The sequence below is a fragment of the Ascidia mentula genome, chromosome 9, assembly GCF_947561715.1.
Source record: "Ascidia mentula chromosome 9, kaAscMent1.1, whole genome shotgun sequence".
NCBI classification, from domain to species: domain Eukaryota; kingdom Metazoa; phylum Chordata; class Ascidiacea; order Phlebobranchia; family Ascidiidae; genus Ascidia; species Ascidia mentula.
This window is the reverse complement of record NC_138574.1, coordinates 13,047,279-13,060,311: the sequence shown is the minus strand read 5'-3', so window position 1 is coordinate 13,060,311 and position 13,033 is coordinate 13,047,279. Positions and strand designations below refer to the sequence as shown.

Genomic DNA, 13,033 nt, shown 5'->3' with positions numbered 1-13,033 from the left:
GAACTAAGTTAAGCCATTTAAGTTTGGGTGCCCGACTCGTTTTGAACTCCGAAGCAATCTGAAAGAAACCGCTCAACCACCACATATTGCACGAAAAGTTTAAGATTCGTTCCCGAAAATGTTATCGGTGAAAACCTGCTTGGTTTTGCGACAGAAAATTAACGAAAATTGAGAATTACACGCATTTTCGAATCTGGATAAGTTTAAAATCCGACAGCGTCTAAGAAGCATTTATTGTTGCTGAAAATTGTTTATTTATCCTTGTGGGAAATCGCATTTGTTTCAATATGCCAGAAACTTATTTAAATTTTGACCAGTGAAACGGTAGACAAAACAACAACGAGCACATAGCCCTAATGCGGTAGATGCGGAACATTAAACGGTTTTAAAGGTTTCCATATCGAGCACAACAATGCGTCACAACCACAGTATGCAATGATTAATCAAAGGAGGACCTCAGCGCAGGCATAAGAACTGTTTGCTCTGAAATCAACATCAGACAAGAACAACGCATGATCATGTGATTTACAATTGCAGATTTACTGTACGTTCACAACGATCCGTCACTACTTCTTTCAATATTTTTAAACGCAACGGGGAGTGCAAATACTCCACACTAGCGCGAGCCTCTCCTTTTGTTTGCACCGACCCGATAAGATTAAGCTACTAATTAAGCGAGTCACAAATAACAAAGGTCGCTTTGATTTCTTCTTCCCGTCGAGCTCCCAAACCTTATCGCGGGCAAACACCTTTCGTCAATCTTCTATAAATTAAAAACTTCCGACAAAAATTTTCCATTCGGCCGCGCACCTTCAACTTACAACCGCGGTAACCCGCGTCGCGCACGCATCTGGTCAAAGTTTTGTGCATTTTTGAGGAATAGTTCGGTAAATTTTTAAATTTTGTGAGGATTTCAGCTACACTTTTGGTTAAAACAGTGCATGGACGAGATGATTTGCGGTATTTCATAAAATTAATCACAATAACAACGACTCTATATATAACCAGGGAGGTTTTATCGGCCTAACCGCCACAAAACAAAACGTATATAGTGTTGATACACAACGCAATACGCGTTAGTCATGGACAATTCGAGGTAGTGGCGTCGTCGCCATGGATTTTACGTAAAATTTCGTTTTTGTTGCATCTCGTTTGCAAATGTTTTGTGTGGCAGCGCCAGAATGCGCCAAATTACAAAATGTGGTCTTTAGTATTTCAAAACAAATACTGTGTAAGATATAAAGTTGGCCAGATTAAATAACTTTTTTTGTTGGGATGATAATACCTGGTTTTAAAGCCATACTTTTACAGAAAAACTCCTATAGTCAGCAGGCGCATTTTTTCTTGAAGTACTAAAAGTCACGTCATTATAATTTGGCGAATTCGAAAAATTACTTTTTACAGGATCAAAATAGCTTACGAAGACATACAAAGGCGATCCTGTCTTTTTAATTTAACATATTTGTGACTACTTTTCTTTCGACATTTACAGGATTGCTTAAAAACTAAAAACTTTGCTGGAAAGCACAGATAGAAACCGCGCGCGACATTTGAGCGAAAACGAAAATGTCGGAAAAGGAAAAAGATTCCGAGGAGCGGGGTAAGATTTCTATGTTGTGTTTCAAACAAATGCCTCCATTGTTAAAGCGAAGCCTGTTCACACGAGCTTTGTTGATTTTGTTATCGCATGTACATCACATTCACACTCCGCTCTCCTTAATGGTCAAACACAGATACATGATAAAGCATGGTTAAGAAACTGCGTGGTTTTGCGGAAGTATATCGACGAAATTTGGGATTTACCCGCGTTTTCAAATCTGCATAAGTTTAATTCCGACAGCATCTAAGAAGCATTTACTGTCGCTGAAAACTTGTTGTTTATCTATGTGGGAAATCACATCATCATATAAAATATGTGTTTTGTTATCGCATGTACATCACATTCACAATCCGCTCTCCGCAATTGTCAAACACGGATACGTGACAAAGCATTGGCCAGATATTGACAGTGGAGAAACGCTGCCTTACTTATACACGATAGGAACATAATTACAAAATAAACTGATGTCGCAGATTCTTCGCCCTAAACCTTAACACTTTGTTTACCATTGCAGAGAATGAGAGACGCAGTAGCCGGATTTCACAGCTGGAAGAATATATTCCGTCGGTAAGTTCTTTTGAAGCATGTTGTGCTTCTACGACCGATATTACACTCCATAAACACCGTTTAAATGCGCGCAAATGCCTGTGCGCACACGAAGACTTACTACGCCTAATTAAGCTGCCGATGATATAGTGTTAGGACTGAAACCATAAACTGCGCAAACAGGTTTTTCCGACGTTTTCCTGCTGCATACTTTAAACCACCCCGGTACTCTATAATACGCACCACGGTCTGAACGTGTACGCGAATTCGTTTTTGTAGGTTCTTGTTCTGTTTTGGTGCGTTGTATATGTGGATATTAAAAGTAAGGCAAACACGTATGTTGAAAGAGATAGACGAAGTCAAGGACATAATTAATTAGTAAGGTGCCGCCCAATACAGAGTGAAAGTACAAAGCGCAGAAAATAAAAGCAAAGTAAAAGATATTGTACGCAAGGTCTGCTTCAATTGTCGAGGAAAACATTTTATGCATCTTGTAACATCAACTATGGTTTAGACTGTGCCTGTACGAATATTTTGCACTTCTTGCAAAAAATATTTTACTACAAGCAGTTAGAAAGCAAGAGAAAGGCTTTCATGGAAATGTCGGCTGTCTTAGCCAGAGGGAAAACAATCCAACCGTGTCGTTGTTCAGCTTGCGTTTCAGACTATCGCCAGTATTAAAAAGGCCTCGCAGAAGCTTAGACGTAGACGTCAGTCTTCTATAGATCACAAGCAAACCGTGACATGAAGTAGCTACAGAGCTTTATGACATGAGTAAACATGGCTACAACGGAGCTATCAACAGAAAAGGCGAAGAAAATAAGCCGTTGCTGAATGGTGAAGACAGAGAGACTGCAAACGATCTACAGCTTAAAAAGTATCGCTTTGAAGAAAGGAAACCGGTAAAGGAAAGAAATATTTTGCTTGTGGAACTTTATCTGAAGCATTAGATGCTGTTGATTTAAACTTTTCGCCCGGTTGAGTAAGTCGACAGTAAGTGGTGCGGAAAACGTTAAAAGTTATGTTACTCAGTCACTGTCCATCCCTTTGCAAATACGCGCTTATAGTTGTCCAATAACCTCATACTGTTTAAATTTATCGCACTATAAGTTAATTATGTTCCGTGCCTAGCTTGTAATATATTCTCCGACACTACGCTAAGCAGTCTGTGATGTAAATACATGCAAATCACCAACACTGTTGAGGTTCAAGGGGGCAACAGCAGCATTTACCATAGGTTGCTTGCAAACAGGAGCATTGGCTTAGTATCAATCACAACATCCCGACCAATTCATTGCACTCGGCAGTTGTCGAGACACTTGACACACCATCGTGCGATAACTCAGGCGAAACAAACGTGATCTCTATGTGCGTTTTTGGGTATTGTAGGTTTAGTCTTTATGAATAATAGGAAACTTTTTAAACCCGAGGTTCCCAGTTTACATCAGACTGTGCTCAAAACATTTGTGCTCAAAATGCTTGTGGTTCATTAAGTCTCGAAATCACACGCCCCACCAAACTGTTACGCCCCATCAAAGTTCTGCCACGCCCCCACTTTCAGAGTCACAGCTCTAAACAGAAAAATACCGAGAATTGGGACTTGCTTGCATACGTTTAAACCACACATTTCAACGCATTTTAATACAAACACAAATTTGCTGTCATGTTTTAAATCGAAAATCCTATTTAAAAGAATATATTGGAGTTGACCGTTTAAGCCTTAGGACTATATGGTTTGGCAGAAAGGTTAACATAGCCACGTAAGAAACAATTCATACGTTTTGAAACCACTTCCTCAGTACACGGAGGTTTGATTCGAGGAAATGTGGCCATAACGCTGATGTGACTGGTTTGATAATGTGACAGTTCCCTGCGCATCAACATTAAGCTGCAGAATCAATAATTTAGAAACCATTAATTCCTGGTGGAGTCCAATAGATTGACATTAAAGTAAAGATTTTCCGTCAACCTTTTGTACAAAAACGCACACTGAATACTTTTGTACTTCAACTCATAGTTCACATTTGGCAACTTGAAAGTGAGTTTTTGAGTAACATTTCTACTGTGTTCGCAGAAAGGATTTCCCAGATGTATCTTCTTCATTCTTGGCAACGAGTTTTGCGAACGCTATTCCTACTATGGCATGAGAAGTAAGTGCGACCCACATTCAGTAAACCACATGTAGTATACGGTTTTAATCGGAGTCACAGACGCCGCATTTCCTGTACATTAAGAATTACGTGCAAACGTCTTTCAGCTATTCTGGTGTTGTACCTAAAGTACTACTTAAAGTGGGATGACGACACCGCGACTGCCGTGTATCACGCCTTCACTGTGCTTGCCTATCTGTTTCCGTTGTTGGGCGCTGTAGTTGCTGACACTTGGTGGGGTAAATACCGGTAAGTGAACAAAATTACCAAGAAACCTCGGCAACCTCGGAGCGGTGCTGTTGCAGGCCCTTAATTTTTGTGGTTGCTAAATATTCTATTAAATAAAGATTTAGGTTTGAAACATTCCCCTTGAAGCAGAAAACGACTAAACGTGACTAATTGCTAATATTTCAAGAAAGTTCAGCCACAATGCGATAAACCCAAATACACAAATTTTAAACTTAGATACTTGGGCGGGCAATGGCCCTAAATAGACCTTTCCTAGGCGTGCAAAGAAGCAACATTTCATAAAATCAATTAAACTTATAAGATGCCTCCTTCGATTTGTGGATTTACCCAGACGTATTTACGTGTTATGGATGATGGAAGTAGGTCACGTAAACGATAAAATTATGCTTAGCAGCAGTGATGCTTCAGCCTTTCCTGCTATGTGGTTGTTCTTTGCCTATTTGACAAGTTATTAAATCAACTGACAGGAACTGTTTAAAACTTTCGCATTAAACTAGCGTTTTTTTCACAGGACGATTCTATGGCTTTCTATAGTGTACGCTATTGGAATGGTGCTGAACACCCTTGGAGCTGTTGGACCGATAGGAAATCTCACTACGCACGCGTGAGTAGCACTTTCATTTTGTTGCGTGAATATTCTGTAGAATTTGTAGTAAACCAGCCATCGTTCTACAACGTAATCTTCCAGTCCAGGCAAATCAAGCGATAATATGCTTGAATTTTCATTGCACCCAAACATCAAACTGTTTATAACAAAATCATGATTTAATGTTGATTTCCAGTGTTCTATCCTCTGCTGGTTTACTTGTTATAGCCATCGGGACAGGCGGAATAAAACCGTGTGTATCAGCATTCGGTGGCGATCAATTTGACGCAGATCAGGTAAACCTTAGTTCGGAAACATTAACACAAACTATAGTAATAATTATTTCAGTTTTGGTTGCGTGACCGCTAAACTTTTAAAATCAATTTTGGATGTATCAAAGTCGTATGTGTTAGATAGAGTACTGAGGAAACCGTCAGTTTGATCAAAATTGTCAAACGATATACGGGTTCCCCGTATTGTCATGTTCTCATCAAATTTCTCGCAAAATGTGTTGTTTGAGTTAATGATGTGTGGCATACTGATATGGAGGCAATCGACTGACAGCAGTTGCATGTTTTCAGGAAAACTACCGTCGTCGTTTCTTTTCTCTCTTCTATTTTGCCATCAACGCTGGAAGTCTGATATCCACGTTCGTCTCTCCCCTTATTCGTGGTATGTATTTGTAAATAATTAGTGAGATTATGGTATGTGTATGTGGTGTAATGGTGGACTGTGTGATTTTATGTGGTGTAATTGTAGACAAAGACGTGTTGAATTGAGTCCTTAACCCCATATTTGAACACAGATGAAGTGCAGTGCTTTGGAGATGATTGCTACGCTCTGGCATTTGGAATTCCCGCTATCCTTATGGTTGTTGCCATATGTAAGTAAATCAACAGGTTAAATAGGTGTAGAATAAAGAAAACAAAGATATTCGTGGTAATGTTCATTGCAAAGTTAAGATAAAAATTCCGAATAATTCCGTTTAACACTTCCGTTTAACACACCGAAACATATTTTCTCAAATTTATTCCAAAAGATTAGTTCAATTTATGATACACATAAAACTATGACCAAATTTACCAGGGTTTTAATGTGTTTAGTGCTCTTCCTACTTGGTACAAAATACTACAAACGAACCATGCCATCGGACAGAATTTTCTTGAGAGCTTCGGTCTGCGTTTGGGTAAGAAAACTTTTGTATTTAGCACTTCCATAACTCTTTTCTCGGTAATGGGATCAACTGAGGGCGGTACACCTCGGAAAAGTAGCTCCTATAGCATAAACACACGGGCCTGTTTCCGTATTTGCAAACCAGTGGTGTAAATTTGTCAAAACACTTGCCGACTTGGGATTGAAAATCAACCGAGAAACAAATTCGTTTTTTCAGTATTTCCCTTAGTTCCTACACTGCGTGCGTCGTTAAACATTCGATGGGTAACACATTAATTTTGTTCAGCACGCGTGGAAGAATCGCTGGAACACTCCAAGAAAACAAAGAAGTAAAGATCACTGGATGGATTACGCCGACGATGGAACAAACGTAAAAGATTTTTGTATAAAATACTGCGCACTGAACCATGTTTATTTTTATTTCTTTATGAAGCAACCATTTTTCGAGATGTCATTTTATTTAATTTTGAAATAAAGCAAACTTAAAGGTTTCTTACTCATTTTTTCAGGCAAAACTGATTCGTGACATCAAATACGTTCTTCGAATCCTTATTTTGTACATTCCCCTCCCCCTATTCTGGACGCTTTTTGATCAACAAGGATCACGTTGGACTCTCCAAGCCGTCAGAATGGACGGTTATGTGGTATGTGATTGTTCGTAAGTTAACATGCGGTTTGTGTGGTGCCCAGTTTTTACATTAAGCAGACAAACAAAATTCCATTACTTCTTTGTAACATTGAAATAATATGCCATAAATAAAATAAACCACCATGGTTATAAACATAAATCACTTCATTGGTTCACAGGGAAGTCTGAGGATCTTGCCCGACCAAATGCAACTGTGCAATCCCCTTTTCATCGTTTGCCTCATTCCATTATTTGAGGTCACTCTCTACCCCTGCTTACGTCACTTCAACATCAACTTCAGGTGCGTGTTTGCAGTTTTCCTACAATTGCACGGTGGGCGTTTATTTTGCTGATTACCTGAGTTGGCCTTATTGGATTTCATCCAAAACTAAGGGGAATTTAACCAAAGGTTCGAGATCTGCATGTAGGGCGTGTAGGGGCTGCGGAATAACGGGATTTGGTTACGCTAATAATTAAGTACTTGATTACCATAGCATGTGAACTGGTTGATGATTTCTAGCGAATGACGACGAGGAAAAAGGCCTAGCAACGTTGCTCTTTGACATAAGTTGACAAAACCACAAACCTTTATTTAAACCATGTAACTTTGTTATCAACAAATTCCGACAACCTGTGACCTTGCTAATTTTTATATGCAGTCCCCTGCGCCGTATGACACTAGGAATGATCCTGGCTGGATTGTCCTTCGTTGTTGCCGCTCTTATTCAAATGAAGATAGACGTGAGTGTTTTTCCGCCAAAACTTTTCAAACATCACACACCTGGTCATACGTATACTTATTTCCAAACCCAGATTAATCTGACCGAGATCCCTGACTCCAACCAACAGTCCAGCTTGCGCGTCATCAATGCCGCTGACTGCACAGTGTTCCTACCAACTTTCATGGGCCAGGATTATTCCGAAGAAGGAAGCGGTGGAATTGTTATTCTACCAGGCAACGTAAGATACAACGCACATGCCATGTATAAACATGTCAATAGCTTTTCGGAACACGCTTTTCGTCTCTGTACCATGCTCAATGTGTTACGCGAACATGCAGCTGTAAAATGGTGACATTGGAATGTCATCAGTGATTTTTTTTTTTTTTTTTTTTTTACCACACCAGTATTTGAACCCAGGATGTCCTGGGCACGAATCCCGATCAGGTTTTTTGCTTGGTATATAGGTCGGGCGCTTGGTCAATGCTGCCAATCACCCGCCCCGTCATCAGTGATCTTAAAATACCTCGAATTCAAACTGCAATGTAGTGCAGTCTAGCGGAGAAAGTCTTGTCGATTGAAACAAAAAACAAGTATAAGTTCTGCTTGGCTTTGTTGAAATACGCAACAAACTTATTTCAACAATTGCCTAAAGCCAATCAACCACGCATTCCTTTTGCCATTCTTTCAGCAACTTCATTATTGTATTTACTTTTTACAATAATTCGCTTAAATTTGGCAAAATGGTTTGCACGCAATTGGCCGGAATATTTACCAAAAAGACACATAAAAAACAAACTTAATTAATATCAGACAGTAAAAAAGCGATCATGCCTGCTATGCGATTACACGAAACACTTCTTGCCGGAAGATATGTTGAAATTTGGGTCCTGTTGTAAGGTGTATGAAATATTTGCAGGCGACCGACACCAAGGAACAAATCGTAAAGCCTGGAGCTTACGAAATTGAATATTTCTGCGGCGAGAACCCACTCCAGGGAAACACCGAAACGGTTAATTTAGTGGGTAAAGAAGCAATGGACTTATACCTCAGCAAAAACCAATACTCAGAATTCAAGAGTGTCTTGGTAAGTCATAATATGATACCGATATAATATGATAGAAGAAAATACAGGAGCAGAAATCCGTTTCGGAATGATTCGTATCCAATAGAAGGATTTCCGGATTTTTGGGTCAAAATGTTTGAAGTCTGGAGTGTTTTAATAATGCATTGAAGTAGCTCAATTGTATATAAGTAAAACTGATCGCCCTAACTGACAATTTGCAGGGCTCTCATCCGACCGAGAAATCTGACAGCGGCAAAGCTATAATAGGGTAAGTCCCCACACCGTTATAATCCATTCCTCCAACCACAGTTGAAATTTACGCAATTTTTAATCGCACTAAGCAGTAATTGTAGCACCAAGTCCGCCTTTTATCAAAATATCTTCGGCTACTTCACCAAGTTAACAAAAAATCATTATTTTGGGGCGTAGAGTTTTCAACGCATTGAATGAGGATATTGAAATATTTGTGGATCCTGAGGATCACACGAGTTTCGTCCCAGTCACACTGAACCCAGGAGATCGATACGAGCTCGCACAAAAGAACAGAGGATTGTAAGAGAAGTACATATAACCATTGACCGAGCACTGTGAATTAATTAAGCTGCATACAGACGGCTACTGTTTCTATCTATAAGGCCGGCAAGATCGTCCGTCAGCCACACCAAACTGCAATGACGAGGCCTTGGCACAAACAGTGGCTATTTGTATGCAGCTCACGGATTAAGAGAAATGGGCATAATTGCATTTAGAAAAGCATATAAACCTAAAGCGAAAATTATGATTTGGAAAGATCAAAGTTTTTGTGCAGTAATTACTGAAGATACTAAAAGACCGAGGCCATACATTTTGATTACATGAGATTAAAATTGCGTTCACCAGTAGGTTGATGCACAAAATACTGTTGTAGCGGACGAAAAAGACATGACTTCTGGTATCGTGTGTGTGGATCTAAAATCTGGCAATACTTTATTATATTGGTGCAACTTAAATATCAATGTTTCGGTAGTTATGCAGCAGACTTGACTAAATTGTAAACTGTGCGAATTGTTTTCATTAATAAATGGTGTTAATTTTCGCTTTCATTTGTAGGCATGAACTGAAGGTACAAAAAGGAGTCATACAAACCACGTTCAGCTACACAGTTGGAACTGGTGGTTTGTACACAGCCGTCCTCAGGCAGTTCGACCCAACAAAAGCTGTAACATTGGTAAGTGACCCACAATTCAAACAGTCAGATTAAAAAAAATCCGAATAGTTTTGTTAATTCAAAATGAATCAATTTTATTTTGCTCAAATAGTTACCACGTACATAAAACTAAACGTGGAACTTAAAACGGCATTGGCACCAATGAAAACCAATAAGGTTATTGAGTCAGGCGCCCATGTGACGGTTATTTCTCACAGAGAATCACTGTCTACCGTAGGATCGCAGCCAGTCACATTAGGACGTGATTGGTTTTTGCATTGGTCGTTTTAATACTTGCAAAACCTAACAAACCACCTTGTGGATGAAGGATTAAGAAAAAGCTTTGCTTCACGATATTTGTGTCTAGAAAATTTAACCATACAACATGGTTTTTTAACAGCCTGGCGACATAACAATGGACTTCTACACCGACGTCTATCAAAACGACGTGAACATATTTTGGATGATTCCTCAGTATTTCATAATCACCCTTGGAGAGGTTTTCTTGTCTGTGACAGGTCTGGAGTTTTCATATTCACAGGTAAGGAAACTTGCAGACATGATTTTTTATCCATTTTGATTGGTTCTTTATCTTCACGTGAATGCAATACAGAAGATTCACGAGATAATCGTATAAGTTGACGTGACTCAAATTTCCATCGCAAAAAAACAGCAAAAACGGAAGTTACGTTTTGTTTTAGGCCCCACCAAGCATGAAGTCAATCCTCCAATCACTGTGGCTACTTACTGTTTCCATTGGCAACATCATTGTATTGATCATTGCCGAAGCAAAGCTCATTCCAAACCAGGTCAGTGACTCATCAATTTGCCCGACAACATAGTTTAATAATATGTGCGTCGAACGCCTTTGCTGGTGCAACCAATCTACCCTAGCCACACGCATCTTGTGAGGCAATACCGCAATATTTCGTTCAGTGTTCAGAGTTTTGTCACCCAGCAGTGTTTGCGCAGCAATGAAATGAATGTATTTTGATATGTTTTTAACCCCCCTAAAAAGGCCTGCCCTTTTAATACATTAAGGTGACCATACAGCTTCCATCAGTCTTTTGCAATGACATAATCATTTGCATGTCACAGTGGCACTCAGAAGTTACCCATTGCAAGTAACGTTTTTATGCCGAACCTCAATCTCTGATTAGTTACAAAACGAACTCTCAAACAGTCGGTTTTGCCTCAACTTGTCTGTTAACCGTAGGTAAAGCACACAAGACGTAAAGCGATAGACAATGGCTTGTCCCGCGTACTCGCGCGGTTAATGAGCGACCACAACGATATAGAGCAAATTCGCCAGTGATAAATATGCCTAAATATTACCACAATCCCCCAAGTTAGCCAAGCACCTTCAAACGTCAGTTTAAACAATTTACAACGGTTTTTATAATTTCATCTTTCATCTGCAAATAACAAGCGATAAATAAAATAAAAGCATTGCAAGTAAGTAAGCACTTGTAAGTTGTACAGCACACAAAGCGTTAGAGTTGTAGACCTAATTAAAACAAGCAGCAGTCCCACAGAAGCAAACCAAGTCACAACGTTTTTTATATATTATATCTTTCATCCTCGCTGATGAGTAGCAGTTGCTAACAAAACAACAACTGGTACCGTTTTTTTAACATTCCTGTGTGTATTTCTAGGCTGACGAATACTTCTTGTTCGCTGGACTTATCGGCATCGCCGCTATCGCGTTTATATTTCTCTCAATGCGTTACGAATACGTCGACGAGTCCGAATTCGCTGATGAGGACGAGGATCAATTGGCTCCCGCCGAACATTCCTTCAACGAAAAGACCGACTTTGACAAGACAAGTGAAACTTCAAACGGTAAAGCGAAAGAAAACGAAGGTTTTGAGGAGGAAGAGGGTTTCTAAACCAAAAACATCACTTATTGCATAGTTACGAGCAAAGTTCTGTGACGACTGACATAATTAAAGATACCGTGCTGTACATTAAATGCACGTATTATTCTACGTCACTCATGTCACGTCATAGTTAGTGTCGCAACTTGTCGATATTTTATGTGAAGTCATCCAGCAATCAAAATTCTGTGCATCCCTGCGTATTGCTCTTGTTTAATCGTTTCAATTTTGTTTTTGAAAGTTATGTCTTCGACGCATGAAGTGAATCCTCATGCTTGCCACAAGCATCTGTGGTTAAGGTCTGGTGCGTCGTCGCGATATACAGTACCTTACCGATAGTGTATTTGTGCTGAGCAGGGGTATTTACCGTATAACGTACTAAGAACAAGTCAAGTTACAACCAATTAGGAATATGAAACAGCTTGCTTTGTTGGTTTTTATTGGCTGTTTTTACCGTCGTTTTAGACATTTTTGTGAGGTCTAAGGCTGGTTCTCCTTCTGTAAATATTGCCCTCATGTTTATTTCACATTCGAAAAACAACGAAGTTTTGAAGTTTGGTTTCATGTTCGTGTTGAAAAAATACAACTGAGTTTCGACTTTTTGATTTGTAAAAAGAAAACACTCAAATATTAACTTTGGTTCATCAAATCAGTAAAGTACCAAGAACAGGACAATTCCCAACTCTTAGCAATTGCGCAAAACAGACCAGGAACTGCGTCAAATAACAATAAAACTGTAGCCCAGGCCTGTGGGACCACAGGTCGTCGTTTTAGGAGGTTGCACTAATTCAATAACAAGTGCCTTGCGACATAGCGTGCAAATATTTTCGAACAGCGTTCCCTGCAGTTTACCCGGAGTCGGTTAATGTTTAATTGCGGGTGCTGAGTTCCCACTTGCACGTAAAGCACATACGGAAATGCCGCTATAAAGTCCTGCTGTTTGCATTATAGTTAAGGCATGCAACCTTGTGATCTACGAGTTTTGGATGGGGTCGAAGTCTGAGTGGCTTGATAGCAGATTTATGAACGAAAAAAATCTTTATCTTCATGTTGTGAACCGCAAAAATACATGAGGGTGTTAAGAAACCGAAATTTAGACAACTAAAATGCAAACAAATAACATGAGGTTTGCGAATAAATTTCACCGGTCGTTGTACATCCGGGACACAGCATGCCAAGGTCGCGTTCCGCAATTCGTCCAATGCGCTAGGGTTCGTAATTTAATTATTCATCCAGCGGTAGACGCAATTATC

The 13,033-nt window shown here is 39.6% G+C and overlaps 1 protein-coding gene across 1 annotated transcript; it reads left to right on the top strand.

The window, feature by feature from the left end:
• Positions 1 to 2,861: 2,861 nt before the first annotated feature.
• Positions 2,862 to 12,371, top strand: LOC145914000 (solute carrier family 15 member 2-like). The gene is made up of 20 exons (XM_083001774.1): positions 2,862 to 3,048; positions 4,221 to 4,296; positions 4,404 to 4,545; positions 5,057 to 5,149; positions 5,328 to 5,427; positions 5,713 to 5,803; positions 5,937 to 6,014; positions 6,235 to 6,317; positions 6,591 to 6,674; positions 6,814 to 6,948; positions 7,112 to 7,233; positions 7,592 to 7,673; positions 7,746 to 7,892; positions 8,571 to 8,738; positions 8,939 to 8,985; positions 9,147 to 9,269; positions 9,807 to 9,924; positions 10,304 to 10,444; positions 10,605 to 10,712; positions 11,559 to 12,371. The coding sequence occupies exons 1-20, from the start codon at positions 2,917 to 2,919 to the stop codon at positions 11,790 to 11,792; spliced, it is 2,304 nt and encodes a 767-aa protein (XP_082857900.1). The 5' UTR covers positions 2,862 to 2,916; the 3' UTR covers positions 11,793 to 12,371.
• Positions 12,372 to 13,033: the final 662 nt, after the last annotated feature.